The sequence below is a fragment of the Phycodurus eques genome, chromosome 15, assembly GCF_024500275.1.
Source record: "Phycodurus eques isolate BA_2022a chromosome 15, UOR_Pequ_1.1, whole genome shotgun sequence".
Taxonomy (NCBI): domain Eukaryota; kingdom Metazoa; phylum Chordata; class Actinopteri; order Syngnathiformes; family Syngnathidae; genus Phycodurus; species Phycodurus eques.
The window spans coordinates 20,032,961-20,054,479 of NC_084539.1; the positions used below are offsets into that span (position 1 = coordinate 20,032,961).

General features: G+C 42.4%; 3 protein-coding genes across 8 annotated transcripts in view; 2 read left to right on the forward strand and 1 right to left on the reverse strand.

The window, feature by feature from the left end:
• Positions 1-17,046, forward strand: sec31a (SEC31 homolog A, COPII coat complex component). Of its 6 annotated transcripts, none has more exons than XM_061699153.1 (27): positions 1-254; positions 1,829-1,908; positions 2,012-2,135; positions 2,420-2,618; positions 2,689-2,784; positions 3,928-4,068; positions 4,148-4,290; positions 4,668-4,767; positions 4,844-5,005; positions 6,420-6,572; positions 7,093-7,317; positions 7,466-7,555; positions 8,139-8,330; positions 8,574-8,664; positions 8,817-8,995; positions 9,131-9,257; positions 9,389-9,534; positions 9,694-9,870; positions 10,960-11,163; positions 11,243-11,347; positions 11,627-11,717; positions 11,921-12,214; positions 13,364-13,419; positions 13,497-13,709; positions 13,778-13,897; positions 14,507-14,578; positions 14,787-17,046. In XM_061699153.1, the coding sequence occupies exons 2-27, from the start codon at positions 1,830-1,832 to the stop codon at positions 14,964-14,966; spliced, it is 3,759 nt and encodes a 1,252-aa protein (XP_061555137.1). In that variant the 5' UTR covers positions 1-254; position 1,829; the 3' UTR covers positions 14,967-17,046. The 6 variants fall into 6 exon arrangements, with proteins under 6 accessions (XP_061555137.1, XP_061555141.1, XP_061555139.1 ...); XM_061699157.1 differs by having other exon boundaries at positions 11,921-12,169; XM_061699155.1 differs by having other exon boundaries at positions 11,630-11,717.
• enoph1 (enolase-phosphatase 1) lies at positions 15,463-20,982 on the reverse strand. Its single transcript, XM_061699161.1, has 6 exons — positions 20,004-20,982; positions 18,726-18,827; positions 18,375-18,577; positions 17,917-18,049; positions 17,437-17,560; positions 15,463-16,231 (listed from the first exon to the last, which is right to left on the reverse strand). Exons 1-6 carry the CDS (start codon positions 20,085-20,087, stop codon positions 16,092-16,094), a joined length of 786 nt encoding a protein of 261 aa, XP_061555145.1. The 5' UTR covers positions 20,088-20,982; the 3' UTR covers positions 15,463-16,091.
• LOC133414058 (heterogeneous nuclear ribonucleoprotein D0-like) overlaps positions 20,389-21,519 on the forward strand; it is a 9,446-nt gene continuing 8,315 nt past the window's right edge. The window contains exon 1 of the mRNA XM_061699160.1: positions 20,389-20,820. Within this exon, the coding sequence (XP_061555144.1) occupies positions 20,651-20,820 (170 nt within the window). The 5' untranslated portion in view covers positions 20,389-20,650. The remainder of the gene's footprint in view (positions 20,821-21,519) is intronic.

Below are 21,519 nucleotides of genomic sequence, written 5' to 3' on the forward strand. Positions count from 1 at the left end.
ACCGACGCGTAGTGCCACGTTGATGGAGCCCATTGGGGACGTGGAAAGCGGAGTCGGGAGCGAGCTCAGCGGGGACCGGGTAGCTACGAGTCGCCGACGTCTTGTTGTCTTATCTTCGGGGGGCCCCGATAGTCGTTTAAACGCCACCGTAGAAAGAAGAGCGAAAACAGCCGGTTGTCGTCGTCGTCCCCATTCATTGTCTGCGCGCGCGTACTTGTGACAGGAGCAGAGAGAAAAGGCAAAATAAAAGCAAGGTAAGCCATCGATCAGCTGTCAGCTCACCGCAAAGTCTCCTTATCAAATGACAATATGTTTTATCACGCTTGGAGTCTGTATTTATATCGTGTGTGGTGAATTAAAGACTATTCATACGTGTGAATGTGAGAGGCGAATGCTTGTCTGTACGTGCCCAGTCTAGCTTCTTCTCTCGCCAAAAGTCATCTTCGGTTAATTGAAGGTTAATCAATTGTACATTTTAAATTTTAGCGTCTTTCATTAACTCAAGATGACTTGGCGAGAGAAGCGGGCCTGGTCTTTTAGAGTCTAAAATTGTTAACAGGGTGTGAATTTGTGTTGTTGTAGTTTTCGTTTGTTTGTTTCTTTGTTTTCTGTCTGTAGGTGTCCTAACGTTTTGGCGAGAGGAGTGGGACTGGGCACAGAGACAAACAAGCAGTCACAACTGTAAAAAAAAAATGTAGACTCAAACACCTGTCCCGCTTCTCTCACCAAAATAAATCTTAGGTTACTTAAAAATTCTAAATTGTCCATAGGTGTGAATGTGAGTCTGAATCCTTGTCTGTATCTGCCAGATAGTGACCAGTCCAGAGTGAGTGGCCCCGTTTCTCTCACCAAAAGTTATGAGATAAATCACAGGCTTTAAATTGTCTATAGGTATGAGTGTGTGAGTGCTTGTCTATATGTTATGCGCCATTAACGAGCAACCGGGGTGACCGGTGCCGCTTCTGTCACCGTGAGTCGTCTTAGGTTAATTAGAGTCTGTAAATTGTCTATAGGTGGGAGGGTGAATGCTTGTCTATGGATGAGTGAACAGTCCCGCTTCTTTCGCCAACAGTCATCTTTGGTCAAAGTTTCCAAATTGTCCATAGGTGTGAATTTATTTATTTTTTTGTACCTTGCAATTGAGCTGGCGACCATCCCAGGGTGTACCCCGCTTCTCTCATCAAAAATAATTTTAGCTTATAATTGAATCCTTATTAGGTATGAATGTATTATTACAATTAGTCGATTCTCTTGGAGTGTTGTTGTTGTTTTTTTCTTTTTTTCCATAATGTGGATGCTCTTCACATTTTATGACTTTGCTTCAGATCTTTGTCATGATTTATCATGATTTATTGTAAATGTTTTTTTATTATTGAATGATATTTCAGTTTGCTAACATTTTAATTCTTAATAAATGATATCTGTGTATAGCAAAATATATTTGTTTATAAAAATCAAAGAGGGTTGTTGTGCCAACATCAAATAAAAATAATGAAATACACTATTAAAATGCAAATGAATCAATTAAATTATCAATTCAATAATTAAAATTGGAAATATTTTGTCATTGAACATTTTTAATAATTGATTGAGACATTGATTAATGAGATTTATGTATTATTATCAATTTAAAGGAATGACATTTAATAATTTTTAAGTTTTGTTTATTTAATTGCATTTTTACCAACAACTATTTTGTTAATCAATTAATCATTTAGAGACATTGTTTAACTTAAGTCTGAAAATAGAGTTTCCAAATTTTAGACCTTGTACAAATGACAATAAATTGCATCAAATTGGCCTCAGAGAAAAGTTGTTATTTTTTCAGGATGAAACTGAAAGAGATTAACCGCACGGCCATCCAGAGCTGGAGTCCGGCGCAGCAGCACCCTATCTACCTGGCAACAGGTGCGAGCACAAGCTAAGAGCGTTTACCAGAAAAATCTTCAATGTGTGGCTTGCTAATCAGGTGATTTGACGTTTGATATTTGAATGAATTATTATTGTCCAGGAACGTCGGCACAGCAGCTGGATGCCTCCTTCAGCACAAATGCCTCGCTGGAGCTCTTTGAGCTCGACTTGTCGGACCCGTCGCTGAACATGAGGTCATGCGGAAGCTACTCTTCGTCTCACAGGTAAAAAAAAAAAAACCTTTTCGGACAATTTCTAAATTGTCAATAAATACGATTGTGAGTGTGATTCCTTGTATTCTTCCTCTCCTCCGTGTAGCTCCTCTCGCAAGCACAATGAATACATGTTTTGTCCCTCTGCCTCCCATATTCAAAAGACATTGAAGACTAAATTGTCCATAGATGTGAATGTGATTACTTGATGTGCGCTGTGATTGGCCGGCAAACCTTCCAGGATGTTTTTGTGCTTCCGTTAATGGTTTTGTTCAAACTTTGTCCCCCGCCCTCAGGTACCACAAGCTGGTCTGGGGTCCCTGCATAGCGGACGCCCAGGATCACCCGGCCGGCTTGGTCATCGCCGGGGGCGAGAATGGCAACGTCATCCTGTACGACGCCACCAAGATCATGGCGGGCGAGAGCGAGGCGGTCGTGGCAGAAAGTGACCGGCACACGGGCCCTGTGAGAGGACTGGACGTCAATCCCTTCCAGGTACGCCACCGCCATCTTTTCGCCCGCCTCTCGCTTCACTCGCTCTTTAACTTGTTCTTCTGTGGTGCAGACCAACCTCTTCGCATCGGGCGGGAACGAGTCGGAAATTTACATCTGGGATATAAACAACTTTGAGTCCCCCATGACGCCAGGACCCAAAACACAGGTACGCTTGTCACTTACTGAACCGATGCGGTGCCTCAATTTGAGTAAATAAACAGAGCCTTTTTTCCACTTCAAGAAAAAAAAATAGCTGTACTAAATGAACCCAGTGCTGATATTTAAAATTTTCATAAATTCATTTTGTCCCATTTGTACAGATACAATTTATTTCCTAATAATGATAAGTTGGGCATTAGACAGGCTTTGTCATACAGGTACGCTTGAGTGTATGCAGAACAAATTTCCGTTGCATGCACCGTTGAGAATATACATTTAACATTTAATTAATAAAAGGAATTAAAAATGCACTTATGGAGTCTATATGCTAAAATATACCACAATATCCCACTTTAATAATATAAATATGATGCTGTTAACATATAAAATAATATATATTATTCCTTTTTTAAGGATTTTTTTGTAATTTATTATTTTATCAGATTTTTTTTTAAAATGTCAACTACTTTTGGAAGCTTTTTATTTTTTCAATATTGTTCTTATTTTGAAAATGTTTTGTAGAAAGTTTTTTTTCATAATTAATCAGTATTTTGTTTTATTTTTTTTAGACCTTGTTTAAAAACTCTTATAATTTTCTCATCGTTTTAAATACTTTATTAATAGACGATTATTTTTGAACACATTTTAATATTTTAAGTTTTTTGAAAATGTCACTACTTTGTACATAGATTCTTTAAATATTTTTTGAAACGTGAAATTCTATTTTCTTTTTAATAACCTTATTTTTTATATTTTTCAAAAGATTTTATATTTTCTTTGTCATTTTTTTTAAATGTCATGTTTTTGACATTTTTTTGTATTATAATTTATATATATATATATACAGTTTCACAAATAAATTAATTGCACTCTTGTATGTATTGTTTATTACATACAGTTTATTAATTGTTTTTCTCTATAATTTTAATCACTTGCTTACAGTTGCATCCAGAAATATTCCAACACACTTGTAATCTATCTCTATTAGCATACAACTTTCCCTTTTATATAGCTATTATAACTTAAAGTAGTTTTTATTGGACCAACAAAACAAGAACAAATGAAATGCTCAACTCAATTTTGTGACTTGTACATTTATGTATAATGATATATACATGCGTAATAATGGTAATTGCTTGTGTGTCGACAGCCAGTGGAGGACATTAGCTGTGTGGCGTGGAACAGGCAGGTCCAGCACATCCTGGCTTCGGCCAGCCCGAGTGGTCGCGCCTCCGTGTGGGACCTCCGCAAGAATGACCTCATTATTAAAGTCAGCGACCACAGCAACAGAGTATGTGGAGGGGAGGGGGGGGGGGATCCTCACACAAAGCGGCAAATACGTGTAAAAGACCGCATGTCCTCGCCTGTAGATGCATTGCTCTGGGCTGGCGTGGAACCCGGAGGTGGCCACCCAGCTGGTCCTAGCCTCTGAGGACGACCGCATGCCCGTCATCCAGATGTGGGATTTACGATTCGCTACTTCCCCGCTCAAGATTCTGGAGAATCACACAAGGTGTGCCCGCGGCAATGATGGTGTCCCACAGGAATGAATGGAAATAATCTTTTCCACGGTCACATTTTAATGGTCATGCAGCTGTTAAAATAATACATTTTTTAATGAATACTTTATGTTTTTTATTATTATTGTTGAAAAAAGAATGAATATGTAAAGCATTTTATTTTATTCTTTAATGCTATCAAGTGTAACAAATTTTTTTTTTTTTTGTATTTATGACATACTAATTGTTAAAAACAAAATTATGATGCATATATTATTTTTCAAAAAGTTATGTAAAATTGTTTTCTTTTAGAATTTTTGTGAATTATTTATTTTCGACTTTTGTGCCACGTTGACCAGTTGCGTTTTTTTTTTTTTTTTCTCCCTTGCAGAGGCATCCTCGCCATCGCTTGGAGCGTGGCCGATCCCGAGCTGCTCCTTAGCTGTGCCAAGGACAGCAGGATCCTGTGCTGGAACCCCAACACGGGCGAGGTAAGCCAATAACCCTCCCGCCTTCCGCATTTTTGATCCTCCGTGATCGATGTCGCCCCCTGCCCGTACCGGTCAGGTGCTGTACGAGCTGCCCGCCGGTAGCCAGTGGTGCTTTGACGTGCAGTGGTGCCCCAGGAACCCGGCGGTGCTGTCCGCCGCCCGCTTCGACGGACATATCGACGTCTACTCCATCATGGGCGGCAGCAGCCAGGCGCAGAGCCAAAGGCATGCAGACCAGGTGGGACGCATTTTCACACTGAACCCATTGAAACAAGACATTAATGTTCACTTTCCCACAGCAATACAGCATCTCGAAATGAGATGATTCGATTTTTTTTTTTTTCAAACCTTTCGTAGCATAAATTGATCGTTAAAAACCATGTAATTAATTGAAAGAATGAAAGTAGCATACCCACATTTCTACTTTGGGGCTTACAAGCGAGAGTATAACTTTAAATATAATGGCTTAAACCAAATAATAGGCTAGTTTAAACATACAGGGCACCACCATAGTTTTTTTCAGGGAAAACTTAAGATGAGTCTCGAAACCTGACGGGGTACTACATCAATAGTTTGTTTCGTGGTTAACAGAGGCGTAATATTACTTCTGACGCATGCCGCACCAAATCTGTCTATGTATAGGAATAATGTATTGAACGATCTACGGCTAGCGTGTAAAGTAATTGACAATATATAAAAACTAAATGGGAAACAGAAGAGAAAACAAGACAATGTATGACTCCTGAGACTGAAAATTAATAAACAATATGGAAGTACGATGCACCGATACGTAAGATGAGATTCGAGAGGTACCTTTGTCGATAATTCTCGTCACTACTACTCGTCACTTTAAACCGCATACACTCCTTGAAGTCTCGGCGCCCTTTGCACAATGGTCATTGCACCGGACTATTGCAATATGAGTCATTCGAACTGCTCTAAGTGCTAGAGGACTCTGCATCTTTTTGCACAATTGTCAAAAAACAAAAATGTACCGGCATTACCAGATAACTAGCAACCCTTTACTGCTCAGTTTTTTTTTTTTTTTTGTCAATGTCTTTATGTCTCAAAAGTGTGCTCTGTCAATTGACTGTCTGTTGTCGTACTAGAGCGGCTCCAACTACCGGAGACAAATTCCTTGTGTGTTTTTTGGACATACCTCGCAAATAAAGATGATTCTGATCAAATACACCATACCTGTTGAGTTTTACGATTCAATTGTATTGTACATTAAAGGGTGAAAGATTCCTGGGTCGACTTCACCCACCTCCCCATTCCATTTTGGCACCTTTCACATAGAACACCGACACAGAAAATGCTAGCGTTAGCTTCTTTCGCGATGAGAATCTGTTGAATTTCACATAGAAAAATGTCATTTTACCAGATACTCGTGTGCCAGCTTTCCGCTATTCCCTTTTCTGTTTTTTCTATGTATTTTTTATTGTCATAAAAGGAGAGAACATTTCCAAACAGTCACTCCAAAACAAATGTGCAAGAGCAGGGTTTTTCATAATCCTTCTAAGGTTTCCTATTTCCTTTTCACAGATCGTTATCGCACCTCTATTATGCTTGTAATATTACCTCAGAAGCCGGGAAATCTACAGGTACTAATCTACACTTGTGTCTTCACTCAGTTCTGTGTTTATTTACAGATTAGTAACTCCTTCGGCAACATGGATCCTTTCGGGACAGGACAAACATTGCCCCCGCTACAGCTTCCTCAGACTGCCACCCCTCCAGCTAGCGTCAACCCCCTGAAGAAGCCCCCCAAGTGGATCCGCAGGCCAGTTGGAGCGTCGTTTGCTGTGAGTCTCTGTAGTGGCACTCACGCACGCTTTTATTTGTTGTCTTTGTTGCCCCTGACATAGGTCAGTGTCTGTCTTCCTTATCTGCGGTGTTCCTCAAGGCTCAATCTTAGGTCCCATTGGGCATAACAAAATTGGGAAATTCTTTGGGGGAGAGATGTCAAGATGTTGTTGTAAGAACAACAACCTGACATATTTCCACGAAAGAATGACTCATTTCATGGGAAACGTGGCCAGTTAGGAGTCATTTTGCCACCAGGTAGGAGAAGAACTCATTGGTATTTAAAACAGTCTTTCACCAGCCACACCTTCATGTGACCACCCCCATAAATAGAGAGACTCCACACTTAAAAAATGTGAAATGAAGGAGCCTTTTTATTATTAAATGTAAGTAAAGCTTAAAGGTAAAACCTCTTCAACAACCAAAAGTTCAGTTGCCTCCATTCTACTTTTGCGGATTAGCATGACCTGGATGACTCAGAATCTACACAGCCGTACTTACGTTTATGTCGACCCCCAGTTTGGCGGGAAGCTGGTGTCTCTGGAGAATGGGCCAGCAAACGGGCAGCAGCCTGGTGGCCCCCGCCTGGTTCACGTCAGTCAGGTGGTGACGGAGGCAACCTTCTTGAAGCGGTCAGAGCAGCTCCAGGCCACGCTGAACGCGGGCACCTTCCAGGAATTCTGCCAGGAGAAGATCCAAGCAGCTCAGGACCAGTTTGAAAAAAATGTTTGGTCTTTCCTCAAGGTGACCATTGGCCGTGTGTATGTGTACGGACAGATTTTTTTATTGTGTATGTGTGAATGGACAGGCAGATGTTCAAATGATAACGGACAGACATGTAACGTGTGTGTGTGTGTGTTTGTTTGTTTGTTTGTGTTTGTTTGTTTTCCAGGCCAACTTTGAAAGTGACATCCGGAGTCAATTCTTGGAGCTTCTTGGCTACAACAAAGAGGGCCTCTCTGCCAAGGTCAGACCCATGCATGTGAGGTGAAACTCTGTGCGTAGCAGACCATAGAATTTTTTTTTATTTTTTATTTTTTTATTTAAATATATAGTTTTACACCCCTCACACTTTAAACACATTTGAACTTATTAAAACACACTTTTAAAAGTATTTCTTAACTCTAGTTGTCAAGAGATGGGATACTATTCTTATGACATCACTTTGTGGAAACAAAAAGACTCTCACTCACAAAGTTCTCTAAATGCATAGCGTGCTCGTTTCAAGCTGTATGTCACTCCCAGTTGAAGCTTATCCTGTAAAACTGACACACAAAACAAAAGAGAATTAAACATTGTAATTTGAACACCAAAATGTGCAGTCAACCATATAATTTTGTCCAACGAAAGTCCTCTAGCTCAATGCTAACATACTGTAGAATATGAAACACTATGGAAGGCCAAGCTGGAATTAGCATCAATAATGCGGTAATTACAAATCTTCAAACAACTCTCAATTCTGACTTACCTGTATCCTGTTAAAATCCATAAAAATGGAGAGGAACACTGTAGTAAGATGCAGTTTAGCACCACAAGGGAGTATTAATGCGCCACCGTGTCGGCAGATTTCTGCGGCGCTGGAGGAGAAGTCAGCTGACGCTCCGCTGGTGGACGCAGCGATCGCTCCAGCCAGCGCACAGCCACCACTTGACAATCCAGAGGTGGCGTTCGATATGATCGCTGCCGCAAACCTGAAACCGGACCAGAGCGTGCCTCCTCAGGAGCAAATAGAAGAGGAGGAGAGCTCCTTGGAAGAGGTAATTCTTCATGACGGACCATTGGGCAACAATTTGATTATAATGGTAATCTCAGGTTAACAGAAACAATCAAACACAGTACCCTTCCATCCTCCAATTTGTTATGATTTTGAAAAAAAAATTCCCCATATGAAATAATAAGAATAGAGCTCATCTGTTCAAGGGTTGAATAGTCAAGAAAGGAACGATTGCTAATAATAAAAAGTACAAAATAAAATTGTTGCTGTGTCATGCTTGCTTCAGGAGGTGCCGCTGGACGAGCCCAAGACTCCCGCCCAAGTCGAGGAGCCCGCCGAGGCTCCTGCAGAGGGAGTGGACCTCAGCATCAGTAAAGGTAATGATGTCAGATGGTCATTATGTATATCCTCCTGTAAATTTATATTTTTTTCCATTTGTCTTTTTTATAAAATCTTTTGTAAAATTTCATATATTATTATAGGTTATATTGCATTGTATTGTTTTTTTTTTGTTGGTTTTTTTTCGCAGACATGGATGGTCTGATCACGCAGGCCCTGCTGACGGGCGACTTCGAAGCCGCCGTGGAGCTCTGTATCCATGACGACCGCATGGCCGACAGCATCATCCTGGCCATCGCTGGCGGCGCCGAGCTCCTGGAGAAGACCCAGAGGAAGTATTTCCGCATGACCCGTGGCAAGATCACCAAGGTAAGCCCAGGGTTTTTCCTGCCGCAACCTGGCGGAAATGTTTGTCATCACCCAGTCAAACGATGACGTTATATATATATATATATATATATATATATATATATATTTTTTTTTTTTTTTCCCCCCGTCCGGTAGCTGATCAGTGCCGTGGTGACCAAAGACTGGCGTGACGTCCTGACCACGTGTGACCTGCACAACTGGAAGGAGGCGCTGGCAGCCGTCATGACCTACGCCAAGCCCGATGAGTTCTCTTCGCTGTGCGGTGAGTTGAGTGCCGTGCTTGGCGTCCCTGTCTTGCCACATTGCCAACAATAAACTACTCACAAAAAGTTAGGGATATGTCTGTCACGATTCCCCTTCACGACTTACACGTGCTGTTGTTGTGTCCATCAGAACTCCTGGGCGTCCGTCTGGGGGCGTCGGACGAGGCTGCACTTCGAGCTCACGCCTGCCTGTGCTACATCTGCGCCGGCAACGTAGACAAACTGGTGGCCTGCTGGAACGCAGCTGGACAGCATCACTGTCCGCTATCCCTGCAGGTGCATTGGAGACAAATTTTTCCTGTATACTTTATATCTGAAGGCATAGGCAGATTTATCCATTATGTGTGTATACAAATGGACAGACAGAATGGATGTAATGTGTGTGTCAGGTGTCTTCAAATGCCTTTGAAATTGTATTTCATATCCTCCACGCAGGACCTCGTAGAGAAGGTGGTGGTGCTGCGGCGTGCTGTGGAGCAGACGCAGCGCTCGGGTCCCGAGGCCCACGTCGGCGTCCTGCTGGCTGAAGAGATGGGTCGCTACGCCGGGCTGCTGGCCTCGCAGGGCAGCCTGTCCACCGCCATCAGCTACCTGCCCGAAGGCAGCGGACAGGTGAGCCATTGTGAGCCAGTTAGCTTTAGCTAGGCACCGCTCCGAAAGCTAGCATGAGCTAATAATTGGTAGCAAGCTAGCCTATCAGCACTAACATTTTTGTTAGAATTAAAAGAAAAAATATACTTCCTATAGACAAAATTTTAACTTCAACTTGTTAGGAGATGGCTTGTTAGCTTTTACTAGCCACAGCTTGAAATCTAGCATTACCAAATACTCGCTAACAAGCTAGCCTGTATGAGCTGTTTTTGGGTAGAATTTAATCAATTGTACATCATAACGTGTTTTTAAATTTTTGCCACTAAATCTTATTTTTTATAGACAATTTATCGAGAGAGAAAAAATAACCGTTGATAGTTGCTTTCACTAGTCGAGAGCTCCAAAGCTAGCATTAGTCAATACTTGATAACAATCTGTAGTGTTTTAAAAGTGTGCTACAACATTATATTTTATATGGACTCCTTGGCCAAATTTAAAATAACTAGTAAGAGATTAGCTTTTCCTAGCCAGACTTTAAAAAAAAAAAAAGCTAGCTCTACATAATGATTGGTAACAAGCTGGCCTCACTGAGCTAGCGTTTTTTGTTATAATTTTAAGGGGAAAAAATTTTTAAAACCTTTTTATATGGACCATGTAGTCAAAATTAAGAGTAAACTAAATCGAGATGAGCTTTTCCTTGACAAAGCTAAGAACACTAGCGCTACATACTTATTGCTAAGGTTGCTTTGATGAGCTAATGTTTTTGTTAAATTTAACAAACACATTTTCATCCAAGCTTGCGTGTTTACATTTTTGACACAAAATTACCCTTTTATATGGATTCTAGTCAAATTTAAAGGAAACTATTGAGAAATTAGCTTTTATTAGCCAGAGCTGAGAAAGCTAACTCTGCACAAAGATTGCTGACAAGCTAACCTCCCTGAGCTAATGTTTTTGGTAGTATTTAAACAGCAATTATACTTCCCAATTTTTTTCTACAAAATTACCTTTTAGTTGGACTCTTCAGTATAGTCAGCCATCTTACCCAAAAAATAAAGTTAACTGTTGCTATACTATGCTAACAAGTCCCCTTGTTCACTGACCTACCAGGTGGCAGTGCAGCACCTCCGTGAACGCCTCAGTCGGGCTCTGGGTCAGCAGGCTGGTCCAGTCCAGACCCCCAGATCTCAGCCTCAGCATGCCACCCATCAGCCCTGCCTTTCCTTCACCCAGATCCAGCCCTCTACCCCACTAGCACCTGTACAGGCACCAATACCCGCTTCTGACCCCGCCCAGCAGCAGTATTATCAGCCTGTGTGTTCCGTCATGGATCCAGGATTCTTGGCCCAATTATGGATTATTAATTTTTTTTTTAAATGTGTGTGTGGTTCAGGTGAGGTCCGCCTCTACTGTCACCTCGTGGAGTAACCAGACGCCGACAGCCCTGCCCAACGTCCCGCTTCCTCCGCAAATGGGCACTGTCTCCGAGCAGCAACAGGTACCCTGATTTATTCTTTTCCAGAAATATTAAGTATTACATCATCATGAGGGCATATTGACAATATAATTACATATCTGGAAAGCCCTAATGAAGACCTTTATTTTAACCCATGACTCGATGCACTGTTGCAGTTTTATTTTTCAGCTTGTCACTAAACCCAACCCTATATCCGTAACCTTAAAACTCGACCCACTAACCCTAACTTTCTTACACTCTAACCTCCTAAACCATTAAGCCCTAACCCTAAGTCTATATGAAATTTCTTAATGTTCTCAGCAGGCAGAACCACCAAAGTCCATGTACGGAATGCCGCCATCCGCCTCGGCCTCTGCAGGTTCTGCCTACATGTACTCCCAGCAGTACCAGCGTAAGTCTTTTTATAGAACATTGAAACAATGCAAAATAAAGTAATTTGCAGGTTTTAAAAACGGCAGTGAATGAAAGACACGCAACTGGTTGGTTTCCTTTAAACTGGCAAACATTTCATGTTGGAAATGTTTGACATCTAAGCATGTGTCTGTGGCTACTTCCTGGATTGTTTCCCCACTAACAGCATCTGTTGAATGTCAGCCCACTCCCAGGTCCAGCACTTCCCGCCTGGAGCCTATCAGCCTCTTCATTACTCCGAGCCCCCTTACCCTCCTCAGCCATCTGGCTTCCTCGAACAGTGCCTGCCCTCTTCTCCCTCTTCCTACCTTCCTCCTTTCTTTCCCACCTCCTCCTCCTCGTCCTTTTCTTCTTCCGGAGTGTCTTTCCAGCATGGTGTGCCAGGCTCTCCTGGGTCCTACGAGCCGCCCCCTCCGCCCAGCGGAGTCTCAGGTACAAAGTTTGAGCTCGAGCAGATCCTCGATCCCCAGGGAACAGGTGCGAAAGGACACCCCCCCCCCCCCCTCGCCATAATCCTCGTCCTCGCTCTTTCCGTCTGTCACTTTATAGCCTGAAAAATCAACTTAGATTTGGATTAATTGCTAATTCCTTAACTGCACTGTAGCTTGAACCAGCTAGCATGACCACAACTTGCCTTTATTTTACATACAGTTAGCGCTAGCTATAGGCAGCTAACAAGACCATAGTGCATCTCTATTTTACATATGGCAATAAAGGTGGTTTTAGGCAGCTGTTTTACATGTACTATTAGCTTTGGCTAACTAACAAGACCCCTGTGCATCTCTATTTTACATAGACTGGTAGTGTTGGCTTTACCCAACTAGTCCAACAGTTCGCTTGTTTTACATACGTTAGCCGTAGCCAGGGAACATGGCATTAAAAAACTATTTTACAAACACCATTAGCTTCCGCCAGCTAACACAAAACATGACCACAATGCACCCCTATTTTACATATCCTGCTAACTAACACGAAACACACAGCGCACCTCTATTTTACAGACACAGTAAGAGTTCGCTTTAGTGAGCTAACATGACCACAGCGCACCTGTATTTTACATATTCAGTTATCTGTAGTGAACAACACGAAACATGGCTGCAGCGCACATCTATTTTACATACGCCATTAGCTTTAGCCAGTTAGCATTACCACAGCATTACCATGCTTTCTATTTTACATATATCGTTTGCGTTAGCGTGAGGCAGCTACCACGACGTGGTCTGTAAAGCTGACGTTTACAGGAGGAGTTGAAAGAGAACGTGCTTATTCATCAACATAATAAGTAATAGAGTATATATATGATATTGTATTGTTTATTTGTGGAAACAATACATATTTTTTAAAGTATTTATTCGTATAAAATTCAACTTACGCCTAATAGATGGCTGCTACTCTGCTGTTGAGTAAACAAATGGCTCTGCAATCTATTCTTTTTCATATAAATTAATTTATGCCTGGACCAAATTATTTAATCACTTAGTCTTTCTTGCTAACTACCAATAACTTGATGACCAATGACTTGATGATAAACAAGTTAATGACCAATGACTTGATTGCCAATGACTGGCAATGCGGCTACAGCTTGATAAGCACTGACTCACGTTCCATTGTTTTTTTTGTGTACAGGGCCCCAGAATGGTTGGAATGACCCGCCAGCTCTGAGCAGAATATCCAAGAAGAAGGTGACTCCTCCCTCTTTTTGGAAATCCACTTTGTATTACATAGAAAGTTTCTAATTGGACGTGTCTTTGTCTCATAGGTCCGGGAGAATTACACCCCACCCGCCCCTATCACCGCTCCCATAATGGCTGCTCTGGGCGTGGACCCTCACGTCCAGCCAGTAGCCTCTGGAGCACCACAGGGCTCCTTCCCGAGTCCTTACGGGGCCATCCAGCAGATCCCACCACAGACCCTCAACCCAAGCATACCCACTGAGGGAGCACCCGGGGGGCCTACGGGCGATGCCATACAGGTGAGTATCTTTTTTTATTCTTTTTTTGGGCAGAAGACACTCAAATTGATAAAAGAAAACGTGTCCAGCCTGTGCAGTCGATGCCCCCTGAGAAGATCGCCAAGAAGCCCATCCCTGAGGAGCATCTGGTCCTAAAGACCACATTTGAGGGCCTGGTCCAGAAATGCTTGGCCGTCGCCACCGACCCAGTGAGCTCAATGCTTAACCTTTATTTTAGACGTTAGCTTTAGTCAGTATGCACGAACTGTAACGCACATTTATTTGACATACACTCAGGGTTTTTCCTGGCTCAAATTGAGGCAGAGGTGGATAATAACAGTTTATGATGTCAAAGGTTTTGAAGCTGGAGGTAGCCCAACACCCCCCCTCCAATTTTTATATACAAGAAAAACCCTGTATCCTGTTAGTGTTAGCTTGAGACAGCTAACACTCCATCCATTCAGTCATTTGCACTTCTGCTTTCTGTGTGGAATCCATCCATCCATTTTGCGGTCGCGGGCGTGATGGAGCCTATCCCAGCTGACTCTGGGCGAGAGGAGGTGTATACCCTGAACTGGTCTCCAGCCAATCTCAGTGCACATGACAAACAACCATTCGCGCACACATTCACACTTACGGGCAATTTAGAGTCTTCAGTTAACCTACCATGCATGTTTTTGAGTACCTGGAGAAAACGCACGCAGGTACGGGGAGAACATGCAAACTCCACACAGGCGAGGCTGGATTTGAACCTGGGTCCTCAGAACTGTTGCCCACCGTGCTGCCTGCACCTACCACTTTCTTTTTCATCCTTCCAGCAAACTCGGCGGAAGCTGGACGACGCCAACAAGCGTCTGGAGGCGCTCTACGACAAACTGCGGGATCAGACGGTGAGTGTGCTGCTAAGTTCAATTTCTTGTAGCTGAAGGCCAGTGTATTTGTTGCTAACAATGTCCTTTACCAAAAATCTTACCATTTCAGGAGAAGGTCTGCTTGATTTGCTTAGCCAGCTGTCTAAGAATGATACTAAAAAATTGCTAAATTTAGCAACAAACGTTCTAATTTCTCAACACCTCCTCGCTCTGTCTTTTCTCGCAGCTTTCTCCCGCCATCGTTGGGGGTCTGCACAACATGGCGCGCAGCATCGAGGTGCGCGCTTACGCCGAGGGCTTGGGCATCCACACGCACATCGTTAGCAGCAGCAACTTCAGCGAGACGTCGGCGTTCATGCCCATCCTCAAGGTGGTACTGACGCAGGCAAACAAGCTGGGTGTGTGAGCCCACACAGTACCAGGGGTTGCCAATCAAGGGCTGTTGTCTTCTCTTTTTGTTTTTTTAATTTACACTACCAATCATGCTGATTGCTTTTAAAAGTTGACTTTATCTGAAGTGATGCAATCCGAATGGATCATTTTCAATGACAGGAAATCCCGACAGAAGAGGAAAAGGGAACTTTCTGCGCATCTCAATTTGTAGAAGTAGGCTGATTATTTAATTTTTTTTTATAATTCATGTTTTTTTTTTTCTTTTTTCTCAGCATTATGGCTTAAAATCATTTTGTTTTTGTTTTGTAGCAGCTAATCGCACTCGGTTGGTGCTTTTTAAAATATTTTTTTTAAAACCTTACACCTCCGCCTTACGTTTTAGCACAGCAATGCAATCTCAATGCACAGTGCATCGTCAGCGCTTCGTTTTTTCCACAGTCATATTCCCAAAAATAAAAACATCTCTTCAAAATGTTGCATATAACACTGCATAATGACATGAAAACAGATTTTATGAATTTCTTGTTGCTTTATTGGAATATAAAAACGAAGGAATCTATTCAATTAAAGTGCATCTGGAAAGTATTCGCAGCACTTGTTCCATATTTAATCATGTAAAATTAACATTTTTAAAATATATATTTTTTAGTACATTTCCAAAAATCGAGGATTTTTTTTTTTTTTTATTTAATCCATTTTCAAGAACACAAAATGTGGAAAAAGTGAAACGGTGTCAATACTTTGTGTGCACTGTATTCCCCCCTAGTGTAGTGGTGACACTCCCTTAATCCGATTCAGAATTGTCGAGTCTCTTGGTTTGAGTCTGTTGTAGATTGACCACATGCAATATTTTCAATACACAGTATTTATTTACAAGGTGACTGATTGTGTTGTAGACGGCAAAGCTTTTGTGCGAGACGAGGCGTTTACTCCCATGTTCACCGGACACTTCATAAGAAATGCATGCACAGTCTTAATGTCAACAGGAAAAACAAAGTCACGAGGATGGCACGTTTACTGTAAATAAGACTTCATTGTGGACAAATTACACAAACACAACATTGAGGTTGAGGCCTTTAGGATGTAAAAAAACCAAACAAACATTTGAGGTTTTTCTGGAGCCTTCTCTTCACGGACGTTAAGCTCTGCCCGTCACTTCCAGCTGGCCGAAGGACGTGATGACACGGTAGTGCGCCGCTTCCTCTTCTGTCACTTCGGCGTTCCCCGGCCGTATCACCACCACCGCGTTGACCCCGGCGTCCCCCGCCGCTTTGGCCTCTGCAACCACATGCCGTTTACTTTTATTTAGCCTATTTATGACTACACGTGGCATCTGTAAAGCTTACATTTCCAATTGAGTTTAAGGTATGAATCGCTAAATGTGTCGTCTGCTTGAATTCAAAAAAAAAAAAAAGCCGCCTCTTTCCCTCAGGAAAAAAATGGTGTTGCTTTACTACATAAAGTAGTCTACAGAGAAGTTGTGACAACTGTAAAGATTTCATCTAGAGTAGAAATTTAAGTTCTAGAAAAAAGTAGTATTTCTGGACCTATTTCCTCAAATAGCCTTCTTCACTCTAATTGATGCAGTGTCCCAATTTATATAGTTGGATAAATAAATGCCTGACCTAAAATAAACACCTCTCTTTATCCATAAAAAGAAAGTACAGGTGATACAACTCGTTCTCTACTGTGATGACACACAGTCTTTTCCAGAAGGCCTGTACAGCAGGTGTGGTATCTGTAGAGCTGACATTTGCAGTGGAAATTAAAAGTTCTATTACTACTACTGATGCAAGTTTCCTCAAATTGCCCTGCTCTCTAATAGATGCCAAGTCCAAATTATTCACTGGGTGCCACTTAATTCAATGAACACCTCACCTCATGGTTTTGAGAAAGTTATACTGCATGCGTATTTACTCAAATGGCCTTAGCTCTTAATAGGTGCCGTGTCCAGGTTAATTGAAGCGTACCATTTAATAAGCGCCTCACTCCAAATAACTTTGAGAAAGTTATGCTGCATGCGTATTTTTCCTCAAATAGCCTCTGCGCTAATAGATGTCCAAATTAATCGCCGGGTGCCACTTGAATAAATAAACGCCTTACCTCAAATTGCTTTCAAAAGAAAGTTATGCTGTATGCGTATTTCCTCAAATGGCCTCCACTTTTCAATGCTGTTTCCTAACTAATGGGTGTGACATCCATTGGAATTAATAAAACACCGCACCTCACAAAAATGTTATTTTTTTTGGGTTGTTTTTTTGCCTCTCGGAAGAAAACATGTTGTGCTACCTGTAAATTATTATTACAAAATGCACTTTTTTTTTTTTTTTTAGCCGTAGCCTTTTGCACCTTACCCTAATAGACACACGCTACTTTCTGTAGTTGAATACGTACTTTCCTGGTTCAGTAATTCTAAACAAGTTTTATGTTGGTGACTATATCAAGTAGCTGGATTGGTAACACAATTACACAAAGTCGATAACCTCGCGTGACGTCCGTCAGGAAGGTAATTTCCTCTGGCGCACAACCGATCCTCTCGGCAATCCTTTCGTAGCTTTTGGCGTCCACTTTGGCACCGACGGCCGTGTCGAAGTGGCCGTCAAATAACTGAGGAGGGATGGGAGGCAACGTCAGTCACAACAACACAACATAGATGTTAATGTAAAGCCAGGTGGATGTAAAATTTTGACAAAAGACAAAATGTCCTTCTGTCGAGTATACGAGATTCAAAATAGTTAACAATTGGACAAGACCCTAAAATGTCCTCTTCAAACCAAAATGGCAGACTTCCTGTGTGTTTTCAAGCATGGGTCTTTGAGACTTTTGGGGGGGCTCTACTTATGAGAGACAAGCCTACTAAATTCTATTTTGCTACCTGAAACCGGCTTCGGGGGCTGAATTTTCCAAAAGTTCCAGTGGGGTGCGACCGAGCCAAGAATCCTAATGACAAAGAGCATCCTCACGTCTATAACGTCACCCTCAACGGAGTGTGTGAAGAGGAGTTTTTGGGCCTCCACGCTGCCCGACGAGTAGATGAAGACCTTGAGACCGTGCCCTCGCCACCTTCGGATGGATGGCGTCACGTCCTGGTAGATCCTGTGGGCAAATGCCCCGGCGTTTGCATCAATCGCGGAGGCCATTTTAAGTTTCCAGATAGATAGAAACAACCAACAGAGTAAAAACAAATACAAAGACTAGGGGGGAAAAAATTGTTGGTATGTGGCAAGTACAAAATAAAAACACAAACTCAAGTAGCGGGGGTTCACTGCAATGGGTGTACGTCACATTGAAACGAAAGAAAATATAGACGTTAAAATAATGTTTATAGTCACATTCGAACAATGGGTGGTTACGGCATAAATACGGATTACATGAACAGTGCATAGAGATCAGTCGCCGACAATTTGAGGAGTCCACTTACTCGCCTTTGATTGTGCCCGAGGCGTACGCCGCTCGCCACATGTGACCCTGGAGGCGCTTGAGCGCCGTGGACTTCCGGTCGGCGGCCATCTGCCACAGCACGTCGTCGACTACCTCCCGGATGGCCTTCTCCTCGTCCGTGTGCACCGTCTGGTCCACGGCGTGGACGGGACACGCGCGGTTCTGCCTCATGTCCTCTTCGATCTGTCACAGGGTCACTTCAAGTTATTATTGCGTGTGTTATGCTGAAAAGAGCCACTAGATCGCTTCACATTTTCACTCTTCCTGAGGAAGACATTTGCAAAGGTTTGCATTTTTTCCATTTGATAGGATAATGTGTTCAATTAATTACCTGTTTTTTCAGAAGATGGACGTCTTGTTTGCACTCATCTTCCTCCCAGTGAGCCGACAGGTAGTCTTCAAGATGCTCCCGTATGTATGGAAACAGAATATCCTGCAATAAAATGGTGAGAAGGTTTCCTTTGAGTCAGCGAACGGATAAAACTGAATCCACTAACTTGACTCAGTGAACTGATTGAACCAAATTAGTTGAGTCGCGTGTGTTTCCGCTAACTCAACTGCGTGAACCAATACATTTGAGTCTGTTAACACAAGGTATTTAGAACCGAATCTTCTGAGTCCGCCAAGTTTCCTCTAGCTCGAGTTAGTGAACCGATACGACCGAATATTCAGAGTTCACCGTTTCTACTAAATCAAGTCTAAAGATCAATTTAGTCGAATCATCTCAGTCCGCAGTGTTTCTGGTGAGTCCGTTAACTCGAGCCAGTGTGCGCCTAATACAATTCGAGTCCACAAAGTCGAGTCCGACGTGTCTTCCGGCTTGTCCACCAACTCCAGTCGAGTGAGGAAATAGCCGAGTCCGCACTGTTTCTGGGCTGTTTGATGTAGTCCATCACATACACGTGATTTGACACAATGTGACATTGCGCCGGATTTAGGTTATTCCTGACATCTACAACACTATTGAAATGAATTCTGTACTACACATTTTACTACATTATAACTTGTAATGGTTGAATTGAGACAACTTGTTTGTCGGAGACATTTCACCTTCATCCAAAAGGCTTCTTCAGTCCTAATTTTTTAAAGGTGGAGTCTCCCTATGTATGTTTCTGGTGGGTTATTTTTATGGCTGGTGGGTGATTGTTATAGCAGGTGAATGACCATCCTGCATACCAACCGATTGTTCACCTGGCTGGCAAAACAGCTCCTTCGTGGCCACTTTTCGCGTGCAAATTGAGACAATCTTTGGGAGAAAAACAGTAAGTGATGGCGCAAACTTCCTCTGTTTCGAGAGGACCCTTCTAATTTGATAGACATGGCTTCTTTCAAACCAGTGGTCCTCCCTAACGACAATTTGGACATTGCCGTCTTCAAAGGAATGTCCTTTCTTTTGAGATGCAAATATACACTGCTGACTCTGGACGTGAACGAACTGCTCTCCTATGCTGTGCCATGCATTTGTAAAGGGTTGCTTGGTCTCTCCAATGTGAAGATTTTGTTACCATGAAATCGTTTGAGAAACACAATATGCGTTACTGTCTGCCTGTGGGTGCCATATGTGTTAGCACTACCTTATAAGCTCGCTCTCTTTTTCAACAAAACCTACCTTTACAAAGGTGATTGGAGTGGTTGTGCCCTCGATGTCCAGCAAAAGAGCAGTAGTGCCGGCAGGAATCGCCACAGTGGCCATTATTGTGTTTTTTTGTTGTTGTTGTTTTATTGTTTTTACAGCTTAGCTAACGTTAGCCGGATTAGCTTCGCCCGGCTCGCCGGTCCTCCAAAGCTCACGAATCTAATTGAAAATGTGCTAAGAAGCGTTTTGAAAACTCCCCAGGGTTGGTTTGTACTTAATTCGCTCGTAATACTAGCATGGTTTCGGGACTAAACCTAGACTCGGGCCGCAAGCAGCAGTATCACGTTAGGCGATGACAGTGCGCCCTCCAATCCTGCTGGTGGCGCTGCGACACATCATGTTTCGACGCTGAGCCAAGTGCCGTTCAAGCGAAGAAGACGTGGACCAAGAAGGAGAATCGCCGCCGAGTAAATAAACGACAAACATTACCAGTTGCAAAGAATTATAGAATTGTTTAGTTTAACCCGCGGTTGAACTAAAGCAACGGCTCAAATCTGTGAGGTGAACCCTCCCAACTTGCCTCGCAGTGAGCGTCTAGGATTTTAGCTAGCTTAGCTTAGCTTCTCACCGACGCAACGTCAGTTAGAAAAAGAAATACACAAAAAAAAGAGAAAAGGAACATGTCGGACGACTGCGAGTTCAGTGAAGATGTGGGAATCATGAGGATGGAGGAGGACGGGGTGGCGTACAGCGACGACCTCATGACGGCCGCGGCGTCGGCCGACGGCCTGACTGGGGACGAGGCCGAGGGGGCAAAAATCGACGCCAGTAAAAATGAGGAGGATGAAGGGTAAGATTTGAAAGTTTGAAATGTGTGTCGACGACAAACTAGTCAAATTCAACCTGCTGTTAGCCAAATAAGGACACCCAAATACTGTACTGTGAACCTAATTTGAACGTGCCAGACCCACCTACCCGCTTCACAGTACAGACAAGTTTCCCCCCCCTTTCTCGCGTCCTTGCTATATCGCGGAGTGTTAAATGGCACATAGCCTCCACATTGATAATATTTCACGGACAAGCTCTCTCTGTGTTTTATTTGCTTCAGAAAATGAAGTCATTTCCAATATTATCAAACCGTTGTGGAGAAATTGTTAAATAACTAATTGCCCTGGGAACACCCATTTTTAATCGCCAAGATCGAACGCAGTCATACCTGTGTGTGATGTCAGCGACAGAACTGGAGACCAAATTCGCTGCATGGCCGGTGTGGACAATGGAACGTACTATACTATAAAGTGGTAGTATTTACTAATTTTTTATTTATATATTGTTACTGTAAAAAGCTCCAAAATGACAGCATTTCAGGGAATTAAAAAAAAAAAAGACATCTTGCTTGAGTTTCCAAACGCTGCTTTGCTTAAGTTGGTATTGTACCTTATATTTCTACCGTATGCCGTTGTATACACACATAAACACAGCAGCACACCAAAATTATGTTCAATCGCTAATTTAATGTGCTAAATTTTTTGTTTATTACAGTGTCATT

Bases quoted from the DNA above. Each gene is read 5' to 3' on its own strand.
- enoph1 (XM_061699161.1), bottom strand. From the start codon at position 20,087: ATGGCCACTGTGGCGATTCCTGCCGGCACTACTGCTCTTTTGCTGGAC. The intron at 18,578-18,725 runs GTAATTAATTGA...ACCCTGTGACAG, and splicing joins TCCATCTTCTGAAAAAACAG to ATCGAAGAGGACATGAGGCA. The intron at 16,232-17,436 runs GTTATCGACTTT...ATGTGGTTGCAG, and splicing joins CCTGACGGACGTCACGCGAG to AGGCCAAAGCGGCGGGGGAC.
- sec31a (XM_061699153.1), top strand. From the start codon at position 1,830: ATGAAACTGAAAGAGATTAACCGCACGGCCATCCAGAGCTGGAGTCCG. The intron at 7,556-8,138 runs GTGAGGTGAAAC...CCGTGTCGGCAG, and splicing joins CCAAGGTCAGACCCATGCAT to ATTTCTGCGGCGCTGGAGGA. The intron at 11,718-11,920 runs GTAAGTCTTTTT...GTTGAATGTCAG, and splicing joins GTACTCCCAGCAGTACCAGC to CCCACTCCCAGGTCCAGCAC.